The 27546-nt window shown below is 43.0% G+C and overlaps 1 protein-coding gene and 1 long non-coding RNA gene across 21 annotated transcripts in view; one reads left to right on the forward strand and one right to left on the reverse strand.

Annotated features, from left to right (window-relative positions):
- Positions 1 to 5160: 5160 nt before the first annotated feature.
- MYOT (myotilin) lies at positions 5161 to 27498 on the reverse strand. Of its 20 annotated transcripts, none has more exons than XM_043553047.1 (10): positions 27098 to 27498; positions 19521 to 19697; positions 15394 to 15547; positions 13523 to 13624; positions 11043 to 11092; positions 10226 to 10361; positions 8634 to 8841; positions 7034 to 7199; positions 6320 to 6453; positions 5161 to 5778 (listed from the first exon to the last, which is right to left on the reverse strand). In XM_043553047.1, exons 2-10 carry the CDS (start codon positions 19610 to 19612, stop codon positions 5606 to 5608), a joined length of 1215 nt encoding a protein of 404 aa, XP_043408982.1. In that variant the 5' UTR covers positions 19613 to 19697; positions 27098 to 27498; the 3' UTR covers positions 5161 to 5605. The 20 variants fall into 20 exon arrangements, with proteins under 20 accessions (XP_043408982.1, XP_043408979.1, XP_043408984.1 ...); XM_043553044.1 differs by having other exon boundaries at positions 19521 to 20123; XM_043553049.1 differs by having other exon boundaries at positions 27126 to 27463.
- The window catches only part of LOC122466856, a 108490-nt gene continuing 106463 nt past the window's right edge, over positions 25520 to 27546 (forward strand). Inside the window, exons 1-2 of the long non-coding RNA XR_006292750.1 lie at positions 25520 to 25879; positions 26379 to 26500. This is a non-coding gene — a long non-coding RNA (uncharacterized LOC122466856). The remainder of the gene's footprint in view (positions 25880 to 26378; positions 26501 to 27546) is intronic.

Consider the following 27546-nt stretch of genomic DNA (forward strand, 5'->3'; position numbering starts at 1 on the left):
CATGGGAAGAAGTTGCTCCCTGCCTGCCGTAGGTCTGCCCTGGCTGCTGTTTGGGGTCATGAGCTGTGCTCCGCCGTCACTGGGGCTGGATCCTGCTGGCTTGGAAGCCGGCTCGTTGTGAGCCTGTGCTGCCGCATCTGGCAGGCAAGGCACAGGCTCTCTTTTGTCCTCCCGGCCGCCAAGGTAAATAGGCTGAAGGCTCTGTACTTTCTCGGCTGTGGATCCTTCAGATAAGCCAGAAATGAGGCTCTTTGTGGACTTGCAAGAAGTGCCAAAGGTCCTTAAAAGACTGGAGTTCTCCACAGCACCCTCAGTCACCATTTCCCTTGTTGGGCAGCGAGTTACTTCTCTTCCTCTCACGCCAGAGGCGGCTTAATTTCAGCGGTTGTGGCAGGGGTCGGTGGGCCGAGCCTTCCTTTTTTCGCTTTAATTTAAGGTTTCGTGTGCCAGTCATACGTGTTAACGTTTTTTAGAAGGTCTCTCTCTATAAGCCTATATATTATATACCTAAACTATTGTCGTATGTAAACAAGGTTTTCAAAATGTTTAAGAAGCTTCATTTAAAATTAAATTTAAAATGCTGATCTTATGCCTCAGACCCGCTCAGCGTGTTGCCAGCCTGGGGTTCCGTTCACCTAGGCCAGCAGCGGGCTGAGCGGGGCCTGCGGCCGGGACCCCGGCTGGCAAGGGGCCGGCAGCCAGAACCCCAGACCGGCAGCGGGCTGAGCGGGGCCTGCGGCCGGGACCCCGGCTGGCAAGGGGCCGGCAGCCAGAACCCCAGACCGGCAGCGGGCTGAGCGGGGCCTGCGGCCGGGACCCCGGCTGGCAAGGGGCCGGCAGCCAGAACCCCAGACCGGCAGCGGGCTGAGCGGGGCCTGTGGCCGGGACCCCGGCTGGCAAGGGGCTGGCAGCCAGAACCCCAGACTGGCAGCGGGCTGAGTGGGGCCTGCGGCCGGGACCCCTGAGCGGCTCAGCCCACTGTCACTCAGCCCGCTGCCGGTCTGAGGTTCCGTCCGCTGGCTCCTGCCAGCCGGGGTCCCAGCCGCAGGCCCCAGTCAGACTGCTGCCGGTCTGGGATCCCGGCCCTGCCCACACAGAGTGGGTACCTATCTTCTCCCTGGTTCTGCCCCCTCCTCTTCCTCTCTCTCTCTGCACTGAGCTGAGGGAGGGAGTGCACTGAGCACAGGGCTGGGGGTGAAGGAGCAGGTTGGGGTGCAGGGTCTGGCCAGGAGCTAGAATGAGGGAGGGGGCTCAGGGTTGGGGCAGGAGGTTTGGGTGTGGAGTGCTTACCTGGACAGCTCCCATTTGGTGCAAGGAGTGCAGGTGGGAATGTGGGGGGGGGGTGCAGGAGCTCCTGTTTGGTGCTGAGGGTGGGGGGTGGGAATGTGGGGGGGCTGGGGGCGTGTGAGGGGGTGCAGGGGTCAGGGCTGGGGGCGTGTGAGGGGGGTGCAGGGGTCAGAGCAGAAGGCTAGGGGTGTGTGAGGGGGGTGCAGGGGTCAGGGCATGCGGTGTGTGAGGGGGTGCAGGGGTCAGGGCAGAGGGCTGGGGGCGTGGGCTAGGGTCCTGGGGGTGCTCCCAGAGCGGCTCACGGCACAGGGCTGGAGGGGATATGCCCTGATTCCACCTCCTTCCCCACGGCCCCGTTCCCTTCCCTGTCCCCACCTCCTCTCCGCCTCTTCCCCAGAGCAGTGAGTGCGCTGCAGCGCCGCTTCTCCCCCTCACCTGCAAAGGCCATCAGTTGATCGGCGGCAGGGAGGGAGAGGAGGTGGGGCAGGAACACAGCACCCTGGGGGAAGAGGTGGGGGAGGGGGGACCTTGCCTGCTCTGCAGCAGCAGCCAGAAGACCAAGCTTCTTCACGCTGCCCCTGTGGGGAGGGGGGGGGGGGGGCGGAGAAGAGCAGGCCGGGGCGGGCAGGATTTTTAATGGCACACTGCTGCCTGCCGGGGTCCCGGCCTGGGTTCGGCAGCTGGCTGAGCGGGGCCGGTGGCTGGGACCCGGCAGGCAGTAGCGTGCCATTAAAAATCGGCTTGTGTGCTGTCTTTGGCATGTGTGCCATACGTTGCTGACCCCTGGGTTATGGTATAGGGCAGGGGTTCTCAAACTGGGGATTGGGACCCCCTCAGGGGGTTGTGAGGTTATTACATGGGGGGGGGTGAGCTGTCACCCTCCACCCCAAACCCTGCTTTGCCTCCAGCATTTATAATGGTGTTATAAATTAAAAACACGAATATATTTAAGAAGGGTCGCACTCAGTCTTGCTATGTGAAAGGGTTACCAGTACAAAAGTTTGAGAATCACTGGTATAGGACAACATTCAGCTCTTGTTTACCCCATTGTAAACACTTGGAGTATCATCAGAGTCTGGACCATAACCATAAAATGAATTGAGATGAAAGGCACAAAGCAACTGGAAAAATATACATCCATGTGGTGATTAACAAACTTATTTCCTTAGATTTAAATACATTCTAAGCAATGAGCTTAAGCACCTTGTAATGCGTTCAGGGTCCTGGTATAGTTACTGTGATACAGGTGACTAGGTAGCCCCCATGGCTTATCCGTTTAGAGCACAATGAATAAAAATGAATAATTGGGAATTTTCATACCGTCTGGGGTGCCCCATCAGACAGGCTGGTCTGGCCTGGACTCCACAATACAGGCTAGTGCCACAAAAATACCCCCCATTCTTACAGTTTTGTTTCCAGGCTACTTCTTTCTCGGTTTGATATAAGCTGCATTATTAGGAAATCACTATTCTGTCTACCATATATATGCTGTTTCAACAGCCATCTCTAATGGTAGAAGACCAGCATGTGAGAGAGAAACTTGGTTTGAGTCCCTATCTGGTGTGTGTCTTTTTCTTTTCTTTTTTTTTTTTTAATCCAAATAATTGAGGCTCAGTAAAAAATACTTGCTATTCTGGGACATTCATAAAAATGAGCTAGCACAACACAGAGCATCAGCTCACTCTCTCGGAAAAGTTATTCGGGCACCAAAATACTTGTAATTTTTATTGCGTAAATGTGCCTGTGTAATAGTCATTGATAAAATTACCAGTTTCCTGCTCCAGCTAGCATTTACTTTTGATGAGTGAAATAGGGGTCAATGTTATCATGAAACTTGATTTTAAGTTGTTTTCAGGGTCGATGTCTGGTTTTGTTTTTGCAATACCACAGGGAAAGAGGAATAAAGATTTTTGTCATGGAATTTAAGGCCAGAAGGGACCATTATTATCATCTATCTGAGCTTCAGCATCGCACCTACTATTTCTTAGCCTGAAGGACTAAGATTGGGTGCCTTTTTTTCAATTTCAAGAAGGTCAGATGACTTATGAAAATCCTGCGTAGTGACAGAGTGGGGAGGAGAGGAGAGCACAAGCCGACTTCAGTGAGAGCGAAGGGCTCTTAATATACAAACCATTGCTTTGGGCTTGTCCTTTTCATAAAAGCGCACACAATATCAGTTTGTCATTTCCTCAGAAGGTTAAAAACACGCTTTCCACATTTGGCAACTTTTGTTCCAACACGGTTTTTTGTTTCGTGTGCTGCCTGCTCCAACGTCCTCAATACTCTCTGAATAGATGTCGGAGCAGAGTTTGGCAGAACTAGTCCTTCCAGTTCTAAAGCCAAGAATTGGCGGTTGCCTATTAATAAATTCCAACAAAACGTTTGGTGATTAGTAGGACATCTCATTTTCCAATAGCAGAATCAGACAGACAATATCTAATAACTAGCCTAGACGAGAAATTACATGCGTGTAGATAGATTATGTGCAGGCTCTTTTTTTTTTTTTATTTATTTTTTTGTATTGAGTTAGAACCTAGGTGCTCCTGTCATGGATCAGAAGCCCTTTGTGCTAGGTGTTGTATAAAACAGAACAGAGAGACTGCAGTGTTTAGAGTGGGACATGGACAGTGTCTTACAGACGGCAAAGATCTCTCCTGCAGTGACAGAGTTGGATTAGAAAGTGGTTTATTCATTAGATTGTAAACTCCCTGGGACTACCTTTTTTTTGGTTCTTTGTTTGTACAACACCTAGTGCCATGGAATCCTGATCCAAGAATGGGGCTTCTAGGAACTATGGTAATACAAATAATAATCACAGAAAGATTTAAGTTTCTTCTCAAAAACCAAATCCACCCACAACACAACCCAAGTCCCATATACAACAGTCTACACTAGATTAGTTCCCCAACTAGGGCCAGCCATAGTTAAGAGAGAACAGAAAGAGCAATGGCTCACTTGAGCTGCTGTAACCTAACAGTCCATTCAGTGGGGTGGAGGGAAAGGTACGGTGTTGCTGTTGTCACAGCATGTGCAGTGGTTTTTACGACTACTGGGCATGCAGCCCACTGTGCAGACTTCCTGGTCGCCATATATTCTATTCTGTGGGTAGTTTTGACTGCCCCCCCCCCCGCTTCCAATGAATACTGTTCATCTGTTTAGGTGGAAATTGCAGAGTACAAAATCTAGCTCTACTCTATGGATCCAAGAAGAAAAAAATTTCAATCCAACAACTGCTATTAAAAAGTTAATAGTTTGAAAAGGGCAGAGTTCAAACAGTTTGTGAATTAGGCATGAAACACAGTTTTTGTTGAACAAGTTGTGGACAACATGCAACACGTTTCAGCCCTGTGGACTACTTGAATTCTCTAAGTTGTCTACTGTATGTAATCAGTTATTTCCTCTCTGTTTATGGAGTGTGAGATTGGTCATTCAAGTCACATGGTATATTGTTTCTGCTGCTTTATTGGATGATTGAAACTCAAATAGGCAGAGCGAAAGCAGGTTTTGAGATGGCCCCCAAATACTTTACATTAAAATTCTAACCTTTGGTTAATAGGTACACAAATCTGTGAGACTGCCACTTTCCACAATCATTTTTGCAACTAGGTCACTTGTGAACGTTCAATGAAAACAAATTTGAAGGGATGTGAATACTGAAGGCTTTTTACTTGAACAAATGTTCACAAATACTGTGCTTGCAGCTTTATTTACAAAGCACTGTCAGAAGGCAGGTAACTAGAAAGTTTGTATTGCCAAAAGAAGCTACCGTGTTGTGGGGATAAAGAATAAAAATTCCATCCTTGCAAGCTTACCAGCTGTTTGATACTGAACTTCTAAAATTCCTGGTTTTAATAAAGCAGAATAGTCACAAGCTGTATTTTATATTTAGTACTTTATTTGCATTTGACATAAACCCACATAAAAACATTCAAATCTATTTGGTTTTAGTATTCAGGCAGCACAAAGTTGTTGTGTTACTGAGAGTGGTGATATTAAGAAAGCAGTACAAATAAACACGCTTTTCCTCGTAACTGAGCATAGATGTAGTTAAACCTACACTTTCATCATCACCAACTGCCCTGGTTTCTTAGGCTTTACAGTTAAAATACAACATCTGAGCATTATCTGCTATATTCACCAATCCATACAAATAGAGTACTACCTTGGTAAATCAGAACAGCAGGAAATGTGCACGAGTCAAATTATAAATAAAATATGTAGGTATGTTTGCTAGTTAGAGCAACCGCCACTTAACTGCATATATCTGGAGTTATGATATGGGTCTGTTACATAAGTGCGTTTTCCTCCTCTTTTCACGTTAAAGTTCATCACTTTCATACAGTCCAGACTGAGCAGCCAGCCGTTCAAACTCTCCTTCTGGTGAGAAAGCTGGTTTCGCATCCAGTCCTTTACTATTGAATGCCAGGTATTTGCTAAAAGTTGGTCGAACCTTCAACTGCTTGGGGATTGGAACTGGCTTGTATGTATGAGCTGAAAGAGACCAAGAGATGCCTCATTCGGCTACTGTAGATTGTTAAAGTCCCAAAAGAGAAGGAGCTGCAGCATGCCAGGTCAGTTGTTAACTGTTGTCCTTTGCACAATTGAATAGGCCCTTGAGGGAGAGCTCACCTGCAACTGCAAGTCCCAGCTCTCAGACACTGAAGACCGATGGGGAAGTTGGAGGGGATCATAGTCTCCCCACTCCACCCCCCTTGATACCAAGGGAATTGGGGATAGTTAAAAATAAAAATGCACAGAGAGTGGTGGTGACAGAATATTTGCAATTTGTGAAGTACCATCCCCAGTATATTTGGGTGCTCTTTTAATGGGGGAAGTTTCTTTGGCTGCTTTGAGTCATTATTTATGGGGTATTGTGTGTCTGCTAGTATCTTTGGGAACACATGTCCATCTAGTATTTACAACTTGATTGGATCTGTGCTCAGATCTGGTTCTGAATGAAGGGGAAGAATTCCTACCCATCATATTAGCTCATAATATAAATTCTAGTTTGACATTTATATACAGTACTTACTTGCAACATCCAGTCTGCAGTGGCATGTGACCACTCCTGCCTCATTGACTGCAGATACTGTGTACCAACCGGCATCTTTCTTATTTACGTTATGGATTAGGAGGCAAATCTTTCCAGGATTATCATAGAACAAACTGAAAAATTAAAAGTGCATGAGGGGCAAAGAAATAAGTTGACTTAAGGGATGTCTTTCATGGTGGAAGACCCTAAAGAGCAATAAACAATTTTTGCAGGAGACTAGAGATCAAAAGTGATGCAAAAATTTTTTTTAAAAATGGTGCACTGGATTATACTCTCGACAAGTGTTATTGCTATTCTTTGATTAGTTAATTATTTGTATTATGGTAGCACCTACAGGCCCCAAGTCAGGATCAGGGCTCCTTTGTGGGTGCTGTACAAACAGAGAACAGCCAAACACATTAAAATATTTCAGTCTTAAATCTGTGCTTGCTAGTGAGCAAGTTGTGCATTTTGGGTGTGTGTATTTATAAAGTAAGAGGTCAGAGGGAGCTCTCTTTCCCTCCATTCAAGTGGAATATCTTCACCATAGTGGGACTGACTCCCAGCCAACCCGTTCACCATGTTTGTTGTTCACGAGCTACGGACACATGCAGCTGGTAAATGCAAATGCTGCATCTTTAGAGACTGGATTATTTGTGTTTCATATATTGGCTATTTTTTCTACTACACCATTGGCCAGTTTTAGTTACATACCTTATTCGGTCTGTATTATATTGTAGCATTTCATTGTTTCTTTTCCAGTAAATCCGTGGTGTAGGGATGGCAGAAATCTGACATTCCAGTCTGGCTGAATCCCCTTCATAAACTCTTTTGCTTTGTGGTTTGAAGATAAAACTTGGAGCTTTCTGATGTTCTTTTGCTAAGTTATAAGAGAGAAGGTTGTAGTAGATTGCATGAAAATATACTGCTGCAAGCGTTGTTCGAGTTTAATCTCCATCTCCCAAAGTCTCCTTCCCCTAACCTAAGGGCCCAAGCAGTAGTCACCAGGTAGTCCAGATTGAGAGCAAAATGCACAGATGATTTAACTCCATGGGAGGCACATAGGCAAGGGAATTGTACCAGCTTTCACCAGCTGTGAATACGGTCCTGAAAGCAAATGAAGGCCCTGTGCATGCTGTAGCTCGAATCATGCCAGCAACATCTGCGCTGGGAAAGAATTTGTAAGCAAAGTTCTTAAGTTTCCTAACAAAGTTGCTTCCTTCTGGTTTGTTGGAACTGTGGCTATATACTACTTATCCAACAGTTTGTGATGTTAGAGGAGGATATTGGATCATGTGTTTGAAGAATGGTGTTTAAATAAGAAAATTTTGCCCAGCAAGGGAATGTAGTAAGTTAAGTGGGTTTCAACTCAGCTCTTTTTTTTCCCTACTTATATGCAAGAAAGTAAGAAGAAGGTTATGCAATGGAACCAAACTGTGTTCAATATTTGTTGAGCATAAGTTGAATGGAAAAATATTAAGGTGTGATTGGAAGACACAATGTAGGTGGAATCAGAGACAAAATTGCTTTAAAAGCACTCAACCCCACACAAATGAAGAAAGCAGTAATCCATGCGGACATAAATAAGGCCACAGATCAGCGCTCAGTGAGACTTTTTGCATGGGGTGAAGACTACTTATGTGAATAAGATTTTTCATGATTGGGACTTAAGTGAGCCCAAATCGTCTTTGATTTCAATGGGGCTAGGATTTCACCCAATGAGAACTTTGCCATTGCTTTAGCAGGGCTAGAATTTCACCACTTGTCTTGCCTGGAATGCACATTTGTCTTAGAGGTAAAGATATCTTCTGAAAAATTAATCTCTTCCTTCAACATGTTCAAACGTTATTAGTTTATAAATAACTTTGGAAAATGAGTGTGGTATGGATGATGATCATATCTCTGTATTTTTGTGTAAAAAATTTTTTTTTGCAGTTTCCAGATATGAAACTGATGAAATAAACAGCCAAGGAGGAATTTTCGAGAGTTCTCAGCACTGGCTTAACTCTGCTCCCATTGAAGTCAATGGGAGTTTTAACATTGGCCTAGCTCTGAATCAATGCTGAGAACTTTGGAAAAATTCCATCCCAAGTTGATTTTTTTTTCTAAGCCCCACATTTGGTACGAAGAGTTTTTCCACTGTAGTTCTTAAACCTGGACATCATGAAGTAGAAGTTTTCAAAGCTAAAAGCAGACATCCCGATAAGTTTGTAAAGGTCTTTCAGGTACATGAAGAAAGGCATTAGTAGACTTTTGGGCACACACAGTTGGAGAATAAAGATTTCCAGGTAGCCATAACAGCCATATATCTTACCAGTTACATCCAGTTGTACTGTAAAGGAGGCTTCTCCAGCACGATTGGAGGCTACACATTCGTATGTCCCTGCATCAGAGCCTCTGACCACTTCAAAAATGAGTGAGTAGAAGCCCTTTTCAGACACTATCATTTTATGAAAGTCATCTGGGTGGACCAACCTTCCATTTAAATACCATACCAGATCTGGAGCTGGTAGCCCGCTGACCTGTGAAGCAGGAAAAAAAACAAAAACCCACAATCATGAACAAATACAATCTTAAACCATTATGGTACTGTAGTTGTTCATGTTTAAATCTAAAGCCATCTATGTCCCTCCACTACAGAAAGTTTTATTAGCTTAGAGGACCAAGCCAGGATTCTACCCTTGGAAGTTCCAGCCAGGACTGGTTTTCTTTGTAAATTATGAAGCTTATGGAGTAGTCTGGTGGATTTGGAGACATGAACTTTAGTTATGAGACAATGGAGTCTGCTCATAGAAACCTGTGTTGTTCCTGATGACATGTGAAGTCCCATTTCAGTCAGTGCGGTTCGTTGTGGGTGTGCATTCACAGGGGCAAGCCTACCATTTTATCTCAGAAGTCTCTAAGAAGGTCCTCAATAAGGCCACATTTTGAACCAGTTTTATCATCATTAAGTACAATGCTATAGTAATGGAATATACTCAACTGCAACTACTTAATCTCCAAGATAGTTAGAGATTAAGAACAGCCTTTCATACTGAGGTGTCAGAGGTCATGCCAAACTTGGGAGAAAGTTACTTCAAATTCCTCTACTTGATGCCTCTTCTAGTTTTACATTTACAGAATCAGAAAAAACAAGATAGGATCAGCACACAAAACATTTGCATTAAATATGGCCTACAACACAACACAAGAGCTAACTTTCTTACCATAAAGTAATAGAGTTGTTAGAAGAACTTTGTGGAAGTATAATTGTTATGCACATTTCACTTTAAATGTATTAATAAAATGTTTCAACTTTTTTTTTTTTTCAAAAATAGCTTTTTCTATGAGCAGATGCCTTCTATGCTCAATCAAGATGACATTTCGAGCTTCAAAGAGGACTTTTTAAATGCTCTTAAGTGGCAGGCAGCTAGGCCCCAATTCAGGAGTCTATTCGTATTTGTGGCACAATTAAGCACCTGGTTACATCCCACTGAGTCAATTAGGGCCCCTATTCAGCAAAGCATTTAAGCACCTGCTTACATGCCTTCCTGAATTAGGGCCCTAATTTGTGGCAGTAGCATTTAAAAAGTCCTCTTGCAGGATAGCAGTTCATATATTTATAGAGCATACTCAGCTTTAGCCACTACCTCATAAATCCTAGTTGAGAGTGAAGATATGGCTACACTCAGTCAAATTTCAGGTTTTTCCAGGGCTAATGTGAAGATTGCAAAACTTCTCTCATTACTAGAATTTGTAAAGCTCTTTGGAATGGATATATTACTTGCAGAGCCAGTAATATTAGACAGGTAGCACCCCAGTTCATAAGGATTGAGGTCTCTGAGATGCAGTGACACCTGTATGTATTGCATATAGTAATTACCAACAGACAAATTACAGTTTTGATTGTATGAACATCGGTCTTACTTTGAAGTCAATCCTGCAAAATCGTCCCTCTTCAACAGTTATTTTGTCTTCAGGCACTTGCACAAAACGTGGTTGAAAAAACTTCTCCTGGATTGAGCCCTGCTCATTCCTCTCCCCTCTTGAGGATGGTCTGCTCCTATAATGTGCACATTTACAGTTCCTTACAACAAGGTATACACACGATCACGGACATGTTACCTTTAAATAAAAAAACAAAACCCTTTAAAAAGGGACGCTGGCTATATTAATAGACCCAAGAATGTTGTTATCCCTCCAAAGACAAAACAATAGGGTGGATTCTCCCCCCCCGATTTTCTATTTGGTGAATTATGATAGCCAACCAGCTATCTGACTAGCTTAGACTGTGTTGAATAGAACAGTCAGCATACATGCTTCACAAAAAAGAGCAGCTATCTTTGGCCTTAGGTCTCAAAGCATTTGCAGCATGGCCCAAAGATTCTTGCATCATATCCCATACCCTACAGTTATTCGTTACATCACTACACAGAAGAGGTGTATGATGTACTTTCTAGAATCCCTAGCCGATAGTTTGGCTTGACGTATGTGGGTTACCAACCTACCTTTGAAGTTACTCCAATAACTGAAATAACTGTCACCTTGATTATTCTACAAACTGAAGTTTAACTAAACTTTTATGCTGATGCCTATGAAAGGAAGTGAATGTAGCTGATTTAATAGCGCTCTCGCTCTCTCTCACACACACACACACAAAATTTGGATCAGAACTCACATCTCATAGAAACATTGAGAGGGGGATGTTGTAACAAAAGTATCTGGGTATAGATTCAAAGATTACCTGATTTGTGGCGTAGGAACCTGTAGTCTTGTGTTTTCTGAATTCTGCTGCTTGGAAAAGCAAAACATCAAAATAAGTTAACAATGCAGAATTTACCAAGAGGTTGAACTGAAAACACATGTTGAATAAAGAGCAGTTTGCCTTTCAAAAGCCAATTGTTGCAAGCACTTTTGGAGTCTTTATTATAAAATATAAAGAGATGGACATCATGAGTCAATACGCTTATTCATTTTCATCCCAGAGTTCTACCTTGGCTAGGAACAAACGCTACTAATGGTTTAGAACAGCTTTCCGTCACATTGCACAGGTGACTAGTGCAATCATTTCTTTTGGCTGAAAGTCTTTTGGCAAACCTATAACCTCTGTTAGAGGGGATTATTCGCACTGGAATATTTGAAACGGGAGCTAGGTACACGGTGTCCTTCAGTAAAGCAGGAATAGAAATGAAGTCACTTTGACACGGTACTAGCAAGAACGCTTTGTTGTGCCTGCTCACAAATGGTACCAATACCCATGAACACGTGTTCAGCTGGAAAATACTTTCCTTGCTAGATCACAGCACCAGCTAAGCTTTCGGATAAGTCCCCATCAAGTTATTAGAAAAGTACAAGTACCCAAGATTGGATCCTACTAGGACTTCTTTATTTTAGGGTTCTGAGGAACAGATACAATGGTGTTTAATACCAGCAAGTCAGAGAATTTCCACCATTTTAGCAGTGGAGCCAGTTAAATATAGGAATGACAATATAGAAAGCTCTTAGGTATTTGAGTGCCCATGACAGTAGTAGTCAAGCAGTAAGACGTTGATCTTGCACAGTGCTAAGTTTGTTAGCCCAATCCAGTGGTTCGCTTACGTATGTGCTTAACTTCAAGCACATGACCATTAAATTTAGTGGGTTACTCACAGCTTAACTTTAAGCCTGTGCTTAACTGTTTTACTAGATTGGGCTACGCTGGTCAGTGCCGTGCAGGACTGAACCCTACTTTCACACTCCATGCCCACTGGTTACAAATGCAAGTGTCCTCCTTAATACACGCTCATTTAAGATTCAGCGGTAAAGCATCAGTTTGTCCACAGTTTCTACAGTCTGGCCGAAGTAGTAAAACGAATACTAGTGGTTGGATGGGTCACCGATTAGGGGTATTTTGAGAACAATTTGAAGCCATGCATGCAAGATCACCGAATTTGCTGTCATGACTCAACCTCCTGTCTGCTCTTTGTAGAGCATGCCCCAGACTGCTGCAGAACTAGCTGCGCCAGGATTGATGGCAATCACTTTCTTGGTCTTTTGATCAGGACTATGGGAAACAACACTAACATGCTTCTTTGGTGCTCTCTTCTCTACAACTATTGGGTGGGGGAATTAGCTTTATTACAAACCTATCAGGATTTCTTCCCCAGCGTTTGAGCTTATGGTTTCTACTCTGCATTGACGTCTATAGACGTTTTGCAAATTGGACTCCTAATCATAAATTTTCTCTGGTGAAACTGATATTTCAGCTGATATATTGCAGGTTACCCTAGTAACATACAGCAGAAGGCAATCCTTGGAAACTGGGATGGTTTCTCCTGGGTATGCAGATCCCTGGTGCCACACCATAGCCCTTTCCAGTAATCTGGACCAGAGAAATACCGAAGGTAGTGTCTGACTGCCCTGTTCTGTATGATTAGCAGCCAATGGATATTGTTTGTGGGGGGAGCAGACAAATCCAAAAATCAGATATGCTTTTTTAGCATCTTAGCTATACATCCCCAGTTACCTGCAGTGCCCAATACAGGATCAACTTCTATAGTAGCCAGTATTTTACACATTCTTCTATCTTCCTCTTCTGTTTTATTTCATGGGTACTGAGTTTTCTTCCTCCTTGTATTAACCTTGTATGCAATGTCATCCTAGCAGCTAGCATTAATTATGCATCTTTTGGACAGGATGTTTAAAAAAAAAAAAAAAAAAAGACCCAGATGCTGACCTCTTGTGGTCATGTCACTATTCATAACACTAGTTAATCCCAGTGTCCTAGCCAAGTTCTAACTCGGGCAGTTACATACTAGGTACCTGAATCCCCCTGCCATTTAAATTGATTATTGTATTAGTCATCACTCCTGTCCGAAACAATCATACAATGTTGCTGTGAAACAGCTGTTATGTTCCTCCCCAGAGATGGAATTCCTGTATATTCCTACCTGATGAATGATATAAGGGTTAAAGCCCAGATTCTCCAAGGTCTATAGGCACCTACCTCCCATTGGGAGTTAAGCACCTAAATACCTCTGACTGGGCTTTAGTTAATATTCCTATAGTGCTTTGAAATCCTCAGATAGTGGATGCTATACAGAAGTTTTTTTTATCAGTATAGGTATCTTGATTTTTCCTTTTTTGTACTCCATGAAGAGACCTATTCCCCCTACCCCATTCCAATACAAGTTACTGAAAATTTAAACAGACAATGGACACTAGTTTTGGACCATTTTCATTTACCTGTGAGTTCTGTACATTTTCTTCATTTTGCGTTACAAGCACAGAAGCAGCATTTTCTGGTCCAAGCAGCCTGCGAGCCATTCTTTCTTCATAGGTTAGCCGCTGAAAGCAGTGGGAGAGCAATTCTGGTTAAAAGGTGATTTACTATCACTTGAGTTTGTTACAATTTCAGGTTACTCACAGTCAAGTTAGGGCACATTAATATGCCAAACATTCATGGAGCTGTTGAAAGGAAAGTGTGGCTGCTGCATGCCTGTGGCTGTACCAAAGGATCTGATGTCTTGGAATCTGCTGAGCTCACTCTCAATTTTATATAGCACCCAAACACGTATATGTTTAAACGGTCTTTTCATCAAGGTCTTGGAAATGCCATCTCTGGCCTCCCATTCCTCCCGTTGTTGCAAAGAACCTTCAAGAGGAGGATGGCCAGGGATGATTAATAATTAACACCGATGACACTAACTGGGAGATCAGAACAAGCTTCCAGGGTCCCCTTACATTAGCACTAGGAGGCCTTTCCATGTCCACCAGCTGTGTACAGGCACTAACTGTGTGGTAGGTGCTAAAAACCTACACACAACCAAAAAAACCCCACCCATCCACCCTGTGAAGTGCTGCGTGTTCTCTCTTGAGCAAGAGTAAATATTAACTAGGTAAGAACTAAATTCTTTCACGGTAGAAGCAGAGAGGCTGATGCGGCTGCATTGACACCCAATTTGCACTTGGGTAAGTAAAAGCAGAATTTGGTTTGAACTTTGATAGTTCCCCCCAAGTTTAGAAGCCACATTAAAATAGAAGTTAGGTCTATGCCTATGGCAGCTAGGCAGTAATGGTAATGCAGGTGTCAAGCTGTGCAGTGTTCATACTCAGCCAGATTAAATGCTGCAAGACGCACTTCTGCCAAGGGACATTCTTAGGTCAGATTGGGCCAAAGATTCAGGTTCTATCTCTCCCCAAATAGATTTGTAATTTATATTATAGATCTGTATGGCCTGCTCTCCCTCCCATTGAAGTTAATGGTAAAACGTCTATTGACTTCAATGAGAGCAGCATCAAGCCTTTACCTGCTAAGCTTTTACCAATTCTCAGACCAACAGGAATGTTTCCACAACACATTAGAACCAGCTCACTACAGGTTTGCCTGCTTCTTTCTTGGTGACACTGCACTTGGAGAGTGGTTTTTTTTTTTTTTTTTTTTTTAAAACCCTCTACAATTTGGATTTCATGGCCCAGGAGAGCTGCATTTTGAGCCTCCTGAATTTAGGCTAATGTATGCCTGGGATGAAGAGACTTTTTTACAGAAAATGGTTTCCCTTTGAAATAATACCCGGACATTTGTGTTCTGATTGTCTGAAGAAAAGTAGTTTTGATTCAGTTTCTTTTCAGTAAGCTAATACAGAGCACTGTGGGACGTTGTTAGATGCCCTCTTAAAAAGAGCTTTAGGGAAGATTGCGACAAGACAGCAGCCACTTATCAGAGGGCAACTGGTCACTTTTACTTATCAGTGTTACTAATTAAACATTACTGACTAGATTGATAAACTACAACTGGAAACCAGGATAAACATTCTAAAGCTAACATTCGCTGGGGCTTCTGGTCGGCTGCAGCCATTGCAGTTATGACTGAAGTAGTTCTGGCCCCTCTACTACAAACAGTTGCTTTCTAGGGGCTAGCAAAGATGCAAACCAACATGTGATTAATTGAAGCAGTTGGATGTAAGTCTCTGAATTGCCAGAAGTCCTCTAATGAAGTTCAGAGTAAGTGGATTCTTTGCACTAAGACAGGCTTCAGAGTGGTAGCCGTGTTAGTCTGTATAAGCAAAAACAACGAGGACTCCTCATTGTTTTTGCACTAAGAGGTTCTCTCTTACCTGGTTGCCATTGTGAAGAAGGTTGTCTTTGCCTCGCAGTTTCCTTTCCAGGTCTTGAATGAGGGCTTCTTTCGTTCCTTGTATCTCTCGATCTGAAGTCTTGTATGTTGGCTTGGTGCTAGCTTGTTTGGCATACATTGGCTTTGAGTAACTACTTTATACAAGAGACAGACAGAAAGTCACTCCTGTGAGCTAGACTAGCTACGAGTTAGGACTGCATAAAATCTAGGCAGAGAATATATATAAATATTCAAATTTATATTTGCCGTCCAGTAGCTATAACATTGGCTATGAATCAGTGTGTAAAGTGCTTGGGACAGGTGAACCATTATACATGCCAAGTATTGTTACTGAGACACAGAGTTCAGGGAAATGGGCCTGCACTAGGCAAGTCACCTGGTAGACAACACAAGTACCAGACATGCATAGATCACCCTTATCACCTGAACCTTGTAGAAGGTGCCTCGTTGGGGCTGTCAGGTGTGCAGTGGGGCTAGAAGACCTCCCTGCATGTACATCACTGATCTCCTTGATCATTGCAGGTCTGTACAGGGAGAAATCTTACCAGACATATCTAAGTCTTTTTGCCCCTCTGCACCCCGAGCGCCCATCCACTCAACACTTCTCTTGTTGAATTAGCATTGCCCACCACTAGTTGGCAAGAGCTTGCCATTGGCACTGCCAGGAAGAACTAGATTAGTACAGGTGGCATGAAAATTAATGCGGGTGCATGCCTTCAGCCAGCAGGAAATACACACGGACAAGGCAAGATCCATGGGGCAAAGAGAACAGGGTGCAGGTCACCAAATATACTGTGTGGGATGAATAATCCAAAGACTAAATTATTCTCCTAACACCCCTTGTGAACCAATCGTCAGAGGTAGGGGTTTCACTGCAATCCTGTATATTGTTGGCATATCAAAGATGGGGGGCCTTTTCCCTTTATGTATTGCCAGCGTAAGCAAGGCCTTTATCCCCTTCCTGCCCCTTAAAAGCCATCAGGGGCCCCAAAGCTCCCTCCGACTACCTGGGCAGAAGGGGAGCAAAAAGAAGGTAGACGCAGGCTCGCAGCGTAGCAGGGAGGAGGATGAGGCACGCCTGTCATTGCTTACCCCTCTCTGCAGGTGGGGCAGAGGGCCTGCTGCGAGTTCCCAAGGGGCTGGAGTTGCGAGGCTCAGAAATAGTAGTAGAGGGGACCAAGGGGTTTTTTTGGGAGGGAGGGAAGAGAGGGCAACCACTCCCCTCTGCTTGCGGTGGGGCCCACCAGCCATGAGTGGATGTCAGTGGTGACGAGCAGGATTAACAGCTGCAGGGGCTGCTCAGCAGCTTTTACTCCACAGCCCTGGGGACCAGAGACACAGGACGTTGAAGGATTGGGAGAAGAGTGACCCATAGATCCTTGGGCTTTGCAGATTTACTTGTCCGTGCCACCCCCACCTCCAGCTGAAGGAAGCATTAAGAAACAGAGGTTTGCATCATGTGGTTCCCCTCTGTTCCCTTCCCAGGGGTTTTGAAAGAGGGTCTGAAATAACCCCAAATATCACACCCAAGAAAGGGTTAAAAACCTAACTTTGTATATTTCCAAAGGTAGAGGAGAGAAAAAAATTCACACAAGCGAGATATCTTCCCTCCACTCATCACATCTTCCTTCCTTAGAAGGAACTTGGGCCATTCTTTTCCTAGGCTATAGTTTGATACCCAGCCATAGTCTGGGTTGTGTAAGAGGGCTCAGAGATGGTGTCAGTTATGGCCAAGTTTGGGAAGGACTATATGGTTATATTCCACCTAGTTCTAATGGTGGATGTTGTCTTGGTGCATTTTTACCACAACTCTTTCTGTAGGGTAAATCCACAGCTGGACAAGTGTTTTGGGGGGAAAAAATCTGCATCTAGCGATCCTTCGAGAGACAATCAGATTAACAAGTGAATACACACGCAGAGATGTGGTTGTGCCTTTCGTTTGAGTTCTCACTACCCAGGGAATTACTGGGGTAAAACGTTAGGGTTCTGGGATATAGTACCCAAGCCTATGCAGAGCAGTCTCTGTCCCTTTCGGGGGCATATCCTGCAAACTTCACTGAGGTGGAGAATACTAACCTCCTCTGGGTAAGGATGCCCCATGAGTGAGGATTGCAGGATCAGGCTATTGGCAAAGGCTGAGATGATTTACATAGGCAATGTCCTTTTCTGGTCATTTCTTGCTAGAAGGCTTGGGTAGTGCATAGGAATAGGGTAAAAAGAACAGGAGTACTTGTGGCACCTTAGAGACGAACAAATTTATTTGAGCATCAGCTTTTGTATAGCTCATGAAATTTGTTCGTCTCTAAGGTGCCACAAGTACTCCTGTTCTTTTTGCGGATACAGACTAACACGGCTGCTACTCTGAAACCTAGGAATAGGGTAGCGTCCCTTGGAATAATTTTGTGAGCTCGCTGGTGGTGCTTTAGTTGTAGAAGCGGACAGAATACAACCGGAGCAGCAGTATAAGTGTGTAGCAGGACCGTGTATATTCTAACATGGGTATTTGGACCCCATCATGCCCCTACATTTCCTTCATATTATGTTTTTTCCATAACGACCAAGAGTCCTAACAGCTTATTTTCAGTGCACACCATTCCAAATGCTCTTCTTCCCCCACTGAGTACTTCCTAGTGGTCAGAGCAGGGGAAGTGGAACCTGGATTTTACATATCTCTTCCTGATACTTGACTATTTTGAAATAGCTGCATGACCGTGGCAAGTTACCCAGCCTCAGTGTTCCTCAGTTTACACATCTGTAAAATTACTGGGATAATAACGCTTCCCTGTCTCATGGAGTACTGAATTTACTTAGTATTTGTAAAGCATTTAGATATCCACAGACAGATGACATAGTAGAGCTGCAAAGTATTCGGTTGTATAATTGTGGTTGTCACAGGCACGTATCTAATTATCTCACACACTACTACAGAACAGTGTAGTTCTGGAGAAGTATGGGGCTAGTTAGAATTATACCTAACCGAATTAATAATACCTGCACTTTATCAATCACACCACAGTTGTGGTTCAAGGAAGCTGGTAGCTTTAGTTTTCATGAATACGAGCATTTAATCCAGCTTTATGCCCAAAATAGCAAACAAAACACACTTCCCTCCATTATCCTCAATGCAGTTGCTAGGGCACATTCTTCCCTTGCTTGTCATATGAGCTCCCAGTGAGGTCACTGAGTGTCTTGCCTCAGCATGGCACTGAATCTGTGAGAGACACATCAGGGAGGAGACGCTGGTCCTTGGTTTCAAGGGATAGAACTTTGAGAAGCTCTCAAGTCACTTACACCTCAGAATCATTGAAATGGGATTCCTGAAAAGTGTTACCATGGGTCAGTTTCTCAACCTCTGGATACATAAAGTGAGAGGGACTCGGGGGATACCTTTGTATTCTGCTATGAAACATTATAGTTACTGCATGGGAGCTCTCTCACAAGGAGCACTCTTTTCGCACAGAATTCCTGTTTTCTGAAATTGAATGAAATCAGAGAATAATTTAATGTAGGCAATTTAAGATGAGTGCCCAACCCTTGCTTTGGCTGCCCTTATGGGATTAGTTTCCACCATAATGACAAAGTAGACTGCTCATGTCAGGTCTGGTCTACATTAGACCTATATCTGTATAACTAGGTCGCTCGGGGGTGTGAAAAATCCACACCCCCGAGCGACATAGTTCTAACAGCCCCCCATGTAGACAGTGCTGACAGCTACCGCTTCTCAGGGCGGTGAATTAACTACAGACGGGAGAGCTCTCTCCCATCAGCTTAGAGCATATTCATTAAAGCGCTACGGTGATGCAGCATTTTAAGTGTAGATTTGCTCTCGTGCTAACAAATGAATGCACAGTGGAGGGGTATGTAAAGAATTTGCAGTTTAGTTTCTAATTTACAAATACTTCTCCCACCCAGACACCATGGGCCCATGCCTGCGTGAGTAAAGCAAGTAGGATCAGGAGGGATGGAAGCCAATGGGAGTTTAGTCATTGGCTTCCTTGGAACCAGGATTTCACCCAATATATGGACATGGTCAAAACCTGGAGCAGCACAAAACCCACACACAACTAATTCAAAGCAGGGGAAAGTTAGAAGCCTGTACATACTTACTTAGATTCCACAGTAGAAGGAGCTTGGCTACTATAATCAGACTGTGAGGGCAACACTGAGCAGAGGAATGCTGCAGGGGACTGGTTATGCATGGATGAAAGCTTTTGCCCAGATGAGGAGGTAGCAGGAGACTGTGCAGATGCAGGTGTGATGGGAAATGCAGATTCCTTATGGGAGCTATGGGAAGACGAGGAGAGAAAGATTGGGGAGCTCAGCGATGAAGACGAAGAAAACTTCTGCTCGCTAGAGTTACGAGGCTGGATTAGAATTGATGACTGTTTGGTTTGACTGCTTGACAATGCAGATGTCTTGGGTCCCGGAGGCTGCAGTTTCCCTTGACACGTATTCTGAGACTGGATAAAATGTTTTGGACGCTCGTAGTTAAACATGCTTGGTTGGTACACCGAGGACATGGATGGGAGATTACTGACACTCATAGGGGAGGTTTCGTGATTGTCCTGGCTTTTTGTAGGTGACAGTGGGCTTTGGGTTGGTGGCTGGTAAAAATTAGATGATAGGCCACAAAAACTTTCTTGGGTAGGTTCCTGGGTAGAATGGAATCCCTACCTCGATGGAAAGGGGCTGTCTTGATGTGGATTATTCCTTTAGGAAGACAATACAAATAACATAAATTGTATGTTACAATTTGAGTTGTAAGTATTGTGTAGTAGAGAGCAGTCACTCAGATGCATGAGCATCATACTCTTTAGATTGATTATTAAATATTAATAAATCAATAACCCATGTCTGAAGTTTCTATTTTAAGCCATTCTAGAGCTATATGAACAATACATTTCTGATCATCATATGGAGTTCTACTCCCCCATTCAACCTTAGCTCGTTGGTCACCACGGGTGTCTTCTCTGGAACAGCACGTTAAGTTCTGTCACAAAGTAATGGAGTTGCAATGATCACCTTGAAAACATGAACCAAGCATGACCTGAGGGTGCCGCCTGCCTGAATCTGCAGGCATCCTGAAGTGATAGCTCTAAGAAGGTGTGAACTGCCACAGTCAGCTCAATCAAGGAACTGTGGTCTATATAATTCTGCACCCCGGAATCTAGCATTTTTTCTGTATAGCACAGAATTCAGTATTTTTGCTATGGAATTCATCAGTTCACTACACTGCTAGTGAAGCATGAACTGGGGTCTGTATCAGATTACTAGAATTTTGTTAACTATAGTAGATTAATTCTTTTGTTTTATTTTTTTAAAAACTTAACTTCTCAGAATTGTCATTATAGGACTATAGCTATATTCCTCATTTTAAGGTCACTAAATTGAGTTTTCCATACTTTGTATAATGCCTTATTGGAGACCAAAGATCAAAACTTCTGAGCTCAAATTTTCTGACCAATTCAGATTAGGTGTGTAAATAGGAAGCCTAGTGAAGGGAAGTGTGTATTTCAGCCTTTTGCATGTAATAGCAGTTCACCTTGTTGAAGTAATCTGCTGAGATTTGTGAGTGAGCATCAATGCTGAAGTTGCTGTGAGTGAATGCTAATTGAAAGCATGGCTGTAGTGAATTATGTTTGTCTTGCCAGATAGCACACAGACAGTACTGATTAAGGCAGAATATATAGCTAGATAAAGCACTGCTATAAGATACAGTAGGGCAAACGAACTTAGAAGGAAAGGGCTTGATTGTATTACATCTGTAAATTGCAGATGTCTAAACTATACCTCTTACCAGTTATAAAGAAGAGTCAAGTTTCATAAAAGTGGACCAAGCAAGTTGCTGAATTGTAAAAGCTATTATTAAATAAAGAACTATAAATCTACACAAGTTACATGTACTGGAAAAAATTGCAGTCTTGTCCAACAGAGATCAGCTGTTTTGCTTCTCTCTCTCTCTCTCTATATATATATACACACACAAGCACAGTAAATTGTATTCCTTTCCCAGGAGAGCCCAAAGAAGAGTTCCATGAGGTCATAAATTCCCCTGGGGAAGAGATCATATTCTTAAGACATCTCTCCTGTTTTAAACAAGAGGTAAAGCTTCCATTTCCTAGTGCTGTTTATCAGTGTAGTTGTAAATTAACCATAAACGAACAGGAATTTTCTCATAAAGTCCATAACTTTTCCCTTTCGCACATTCTTGGAATGTGAAACTAATTTCTGGATCATGTCCAAACTATTTTCTTGTTCACCAGTGCAACAAACAGTTTAAAACCCAAGAATTCAGCAATTTTTACTGAAGTATTTTACAGACCCATTTTATCTACTATCCATTTACACACACACACACACAAAAAACCAACCCAAAGTTCTAGAGAACTGTCTCAATACTGTACATAAGTATTTAGTAAGGTCTACCCTAAACCTTCTCTTGTAACATAATATGAATATAAAACTTTACATTTTAGATCAAGTACATTTTCCTTACAAGTAATTCTGAGTTCACATCAAAAGACTTGTTTTTCCTCAATGTTTTCCAGATGAACAAGCAAACTACAGTACAAACACTGTGCATTTGACTGAGCAATGTTATTCAGTGCATCACTTTTTTTCTTTTTAAGTACAGATCAGACAGTGCTGCTAGTCAGAGATCTGAAATAAAAATGACAGGGGGAAAAATACTTACCTGCAGAAGTTGTCACCTGGGCTTTAACCAATATTTTGGGGAAGGGATAGTCATTCCCTGACACGGACTGTAATCATAGTAGCACTCTGCTTAGTATTATAAGACCAAGTACTTTTATCTGCTGCCAGATAATGACATCTGATGTACTCCCTTGTCCACCTATCTATGCAAGCATATCAAAATAAGAGTCCCCAGCCTAACACTATCATTTGCAGTTCTGTTAGGTTTAATGGAATAAGCCCAGTTTTTTCAGATGCTGTTTTGCAAGTGGCCATGTGCCTTTGCGGTCTGCTGATCAGTGAGCTACACCATATAGTACAAAAACAGGTTAATACATCTACATAGCCACTTGCTTGGGGGTTTTTTTTTTCCATCTCAGTACGATTTTTGGAGAAAGGAGAACTGTAATGACTTGTTTCAGAGTAGCAGCCGTGTTAGTCTGTATCCGCAAAAAGAAAAGGAGGACTTGTGTCACCTTAGAGACTAACCAATTTATTTGAGCATAAGCTTTGTGAGCTACAGCGATGAAGTGAGCTGTAGCTCACGAAAGCTTATACTCAAATAAATTTGTTAGTATTCCAAGTCATTACAAAAAGAAAAGGAGGACTTGTGTCACCTTAGAGACTAACAAATTTATTTGAGCATAAGCTTTCGTGAGCTACAGCTCACTTCATCGCTGTAGCTCACAAAGCTTATGCTCAAATAAATTGGTTAGTCTCTAAGGTGACACAAGTCCTCCTTTTCTTTTTGTAATGACCTGGAATACTTCACAGGCTCTGCACTAAGCTGCCCAGTCCTGCGGCTTGCTCTAGCCTCTTGCATGTGTGTAAAACAGCACTGTTTCTTCCAGCTGAATAAGGACCAGTGATGATGGGCTGTGATTGGCATTTTCCTCCAGGGGGCTTTGAGGATGGGGTGGTAGGACGAGCCTTAGGGTTCTGACACAGGCCAGCAGGCAGAGCGTGGATACCAAGGCGATAGGAGGCTTGTAAATATCTAGCACTGCTGCACTGGGGTAGGGAGAGATAAATGAATCATTTCCCTTGTCTAGCTGAGCAGCCGCTTTATGCAGACCCCCCCCCCCAGGAACAAGCTGGGGGACTCTAATTCTGAAAGAGATACCAGAAGCAGTAGTATTCCAAGTGCTCAGATTTCAGTTCTGCCAATCTAGTCACAGCCCTCCTTTGTTGCAGCACCTCCCTAGCATGCAGTGTCCTTCCCTCTTCACCGCTGAAAACTCAGCGTGCCCAAGTGCCTGTTGTTAAACACACCGCAGTGCTAAAATATACACAGCTACACACACACAATGATGGGCACTGGGGCAGCTCCTCACACTGTGGGTAGGCTTCTATCCAGCTGAGCTGTAAAGGGAGTTATTTGCAAACTCTGCAAAGCACAGCAAGCCTTAGTTACAACAGCTGCGTGAGGTAGACAAGTAGGTTTCATTATCTCATTTTTCAGCAGGGAGGATCTGTGACATTGTCTGCACCAGCAGTTTTGGACACCTTATTATTCCCTTTCCTCAGTTCTCCCCACATCAGCTCTCCAGAAGGCATTTTTATTATACTGTCCAACCCAGTGGTTCTCAACCAGGGGCATATGGTGTACCCCTGAGGGGACCCGGAGGTCTTGAGGACTTCCAGGCAGCACATCAACTCCTCTAGATATTTACTTACTTTTGAAACAGGCTACATAAAAAGCACTAGCAAAGTCAGTACAAACTAAAATTTCATACAGGCAATGACTTGTTTATACTGTTCTATATACTGTATACTGACAAGTACACTATTTATATTCCAGTTGATTTATTTTATAATTATATGGTAAAAATGAGAAAGCAAGCAATTGTTCAGTAATAGTGTGCTGTGACACTTTTGTATTTTTATGTCTCAGTCGGTAAGCAAGTAGTTTAAGTGAGGTGAAACTTGCGGGTATGCAAGACAAATCAGACTCCTGAAAGGGGTACAGTAGTCTGGAAAGCCTGAGTACCACTGGTTTAACCCTACTCAGAGGGCATTTGAAATCACACAGCAGTAAAAATACCTGCATCTGGTCAACACAAGTTCTTTGACCATAATGAGTCCCAGCTGATCTGCAATGGTGGCGAGAGTCTGAAAATCCTGTTGATAAGGCCATTGAAGTTAAGTGATATACTCAAGGGCACCTAGCAAGCCAGCTTGAGAAGCTGACTTAGAACTTGACTTGCTTAGTTAGGAAGTTAGAACTTCCTTGCTTAGCCCACTAGAAAAGACTGCCCACTTTAAAAGAATTGCCACACCATCTATTGTTGCTTTCTCAATTAAATGTTCTGTGTTATTTAGCTGTGTCACTAACCTGCCAGAGTCCAGGAGCGGCCAATTCTTTATAATAGTTGTGTTCAGCTAAAAGGAACTGAGATTGCAAGCTCCTATATAGAAACACAGCTTCCCTTCCTTAGTGGTCTGCCTGAGTGACTACAGAGTGAAGAACAACTAAACACAAAGATTTTCTTTGGTGTTTACGGCCTTGTGAAACAGCACAATTTAGAAAACTTACACCTCTGTTCATTTAATTGACTGCAATTTATTGAATGATATCACTGTAGAACCAATGCTGATTTAAAGGTGCCCAGGGCCATAAGCCAGAACTATGCAATACAAAATATAGGGTTGGTTTAAATAGCTACCCATTAGCTCAGTGTTTCTCAACAACTGGTCCATGGACCAGTGCCGGTCCCTGAGATCTCCCTGACACTATTTAGGAAGGTAGCAAGCCAGTCCCTGGTATCAAAAAGGTTGAGAAATACTGAATTAGCACACACAAATCCTTGATTCTGCATTTAGCTCTGCAAGGGTGTGTAAGTCGGCTGTCTGCATGAGTGCATATGGTCAATTCTTAACCATTTAGGCCCAATCCTGTAAATACACATATGCTTAACTTTACTATTATGAGTTATCCCATCAAAACCAATGGGATTACTCATGGTAGTAAAATTAACCATGGAAGCATTTGCAGGATCAGAGCTTTAGGTAGGATAGGGGTACAGATAGGTCAGCCTAGGCAACTCTCCACCAAATCGGGAATTGACAATGTGACAGATGGATATGGGGGGGCTCACAACCCTAACAATGTGTTACCCTAACCTGGGTGGATTGTATCCTTCCCTGCCAGAGATCAGAGTGCTATCTCTCTTTTATTTATATGTTAGCAACACTTTTATAGCTTGTCCTACTAATATAGTGTCCATAGATTTCTACAGATGTACAGCAATATAAAATACATGTAACCTTTAGATTTCCCTCAATCACTTTTTTGGTGTCTTTTGGGCACTAAGAAAAGGAGCAAGTTGAAAGGTGCATTCACACCTAAAGCTCATTTTTAAATGATCCCTCTGTTGGGTGAACAAATTCTTCATAGAAGGTGTTAATTATGTGCTAATTTACTTAAATTTGTCATGATGAGAGTGATTATGGAAGGAAATGTGCTGTAGCTAAAACCAAGATTCCACACTTGTAAATAGGAACTGCTGTGGACTAAAAGAGAGTAAAGACAATTGTAGTGCGATCATCAGACTTGTAGAAAGTTGTGAGAGTGTTAAAGGTCACATTCTGTGCTTAGATAGGCAGGATGGGCTCCCATTGACCTCAGTAAGAGTCTAGCATGCTTATCTCAGAACAGAATTTGGTTGCAAGACATCAATTTAAAAGACAGCTTTGTATATCTAAGAGGCTGCTAAATACAGCTAGGACTGGGTTGGGAGAAGTGGAAGGAATGCAGAAGATGGAAATCAAAGGTAGGAAGTGGTTTAAAAGAACTGTTAATTCATTTTTTAAGAAGGGACACGGTCTACCCAATACAAACTATGAATTTTTAAACTTGTAACTAACAGCTAAGGTTTCCCTAAACGAAGAACATTAGAGAAGAGCTGTTTCTTCAGTTTAATTTGTATATTTGATAGCACCCAGTTTGTGTCTAGTCAGTTTCCGAGGATCTTTACACAGCAGCAGAGGGAGGGGGAAAAATGGAAAGATCATCTTGTAAAGACAGAAACTGGCCAATAGACTTAAGAACAGGTCTAGGGCCTCAAACCTCTTCTTTAAATGAGCTAGATTTGACCGTGTCCCTTTAACACTTAAAGCTCAGCAATTGTTTGTTTTGTGCTTTTTCCCCTGGGGAGCAGGCAAAAGGAAGCTAGTAAGTTTGAAAGCTTAAAGGCTTCAGAAGATGGCTGGCAGCTAGTGGCTATTTTCTAGCATTATTTACTGGTGTTTTTGTTTTTTTTTGTTTTGTAGGTGTGACTGTGTTGCTAACTGGCAATTCTGAGAAGAACAAGCACAGGGAATTGTCTGCCCCGTTCCTTCCCAATAATGGGCTTGCATTCTGACATTACACCTGTCTCCACCTTCTCTTTCTGGTAAGTCTCCATTGACACTGTTGCTTCCATGTATTTAAGTCTCTTTCTACAACTTTATAGCCTATATCCCAAAAGAGCTGGCTACCGTGTAGCAAGTCATTAGGGGCGTGACCCTACGGACACTTGGCTATAGCTAGTTTCATGGGAGTCGGTAGTAGTATTCACCGACTTGGGTAGGACATGTAGTCACGTTTCCAGGATCATGCCCAAAGGGCCTGATTTTTAAAAGGTATTTAGATGTCCAAAGATACAAATAGGAGCCTAGAGGGATTTTCAGAAGTGGCACGGGGAAGATTTGGGTTGGGGGGGGGGGGGCGCTATCTTTAGGCACCTAAATGCCTTTAAAAAGATCAGGCCCAAAGCCACTGTCATTCCAGTGAGAGACTTTCATTGGTGCTGTCCAGACCTTAGTTATCTCATGTGAAATAACACAGGCTTTTAAACTAGATCTCACTTTTATGTGACATTTTGTGTAAGCCTCTTTCAGAATTTATAAACCAGAACTTTAAAAAAAAAATCTAAATAATACTCACTTCCCCTGGGATAAGTTAGAACAAAGCATCATCCAAAAAAGAGACTGCACAAAATTGAACTTACTGGAAATGTTGAAGTACCAACTTCCTACCTGGGGTGACCAGTCTGGAAAGAGGGTGGAGAAACTGACTTGACTCCTTTGGCTAAGCTAGAAAATGTCTCCCTTTTAGAAAGAAACGTGTCAGTGAAAGCTTTATAGGGACTTTCCTGTCTGGGGGTGGTTGTAACAGCCTGCCTTGATTTGAAATAATCCACAGGTAAAAAGTACAAGTAACACACTCTTAGATATGCCCCTCCACCCCCATTGCTGCTCAACTCGCCACTTTAGGTGTTCAGAATTGTTATAGGAGCCTGAGTTGACCACACAGCATAGTAATCACATGTCTGGGTTTAGTTTCTCATATTTGATGGCTTCAGTAATTAAGGCACATGAACTGCCTCTTCATATCTTACAAAGCTGAACTCTGTCAAGGTATATTGTAAGCAAGCTGATTTATCTAGGGCCACCAAGC

Source organism: Chelonia mydas, chromosome 8 (genome assembly GCF_015237465.2).
Source record: "Chelonia mydas isolate rCheMyd1 chromosome 8, rCheMyd1.pri.v2, whole genome shotgun sequence".
Classification (NCBI taxonomy): domain Eukaryota; kingdom Metazoa; phylum Chordata; order Testudines; family Cheloniidae; genus Chelonia; species Chelonia mydas.

Coding starts and splice junctions, on each gene's coding strand:
- MYOT (XM_043553044.1), bottom strand. CDS start 19,957: ATGAGTGTCAGTAATCTCCCATCCATGTCCTCGGTGTACCAACCAAGC. Junction 11,093..13,522: donor AAAATGTACAGAACTCACAG/GTAAATGAAAAT, acceptor TGCTTTTCCAAG/CAGCAGAATTCAGAAAACAC. Junction 8,842..10,225: donor TTTGCAGGATTGACTTCAAA/GTAAGACCGATG, acceptor CCTGCTTCACAG/GTCAGCGGGCTACCAGCTCC.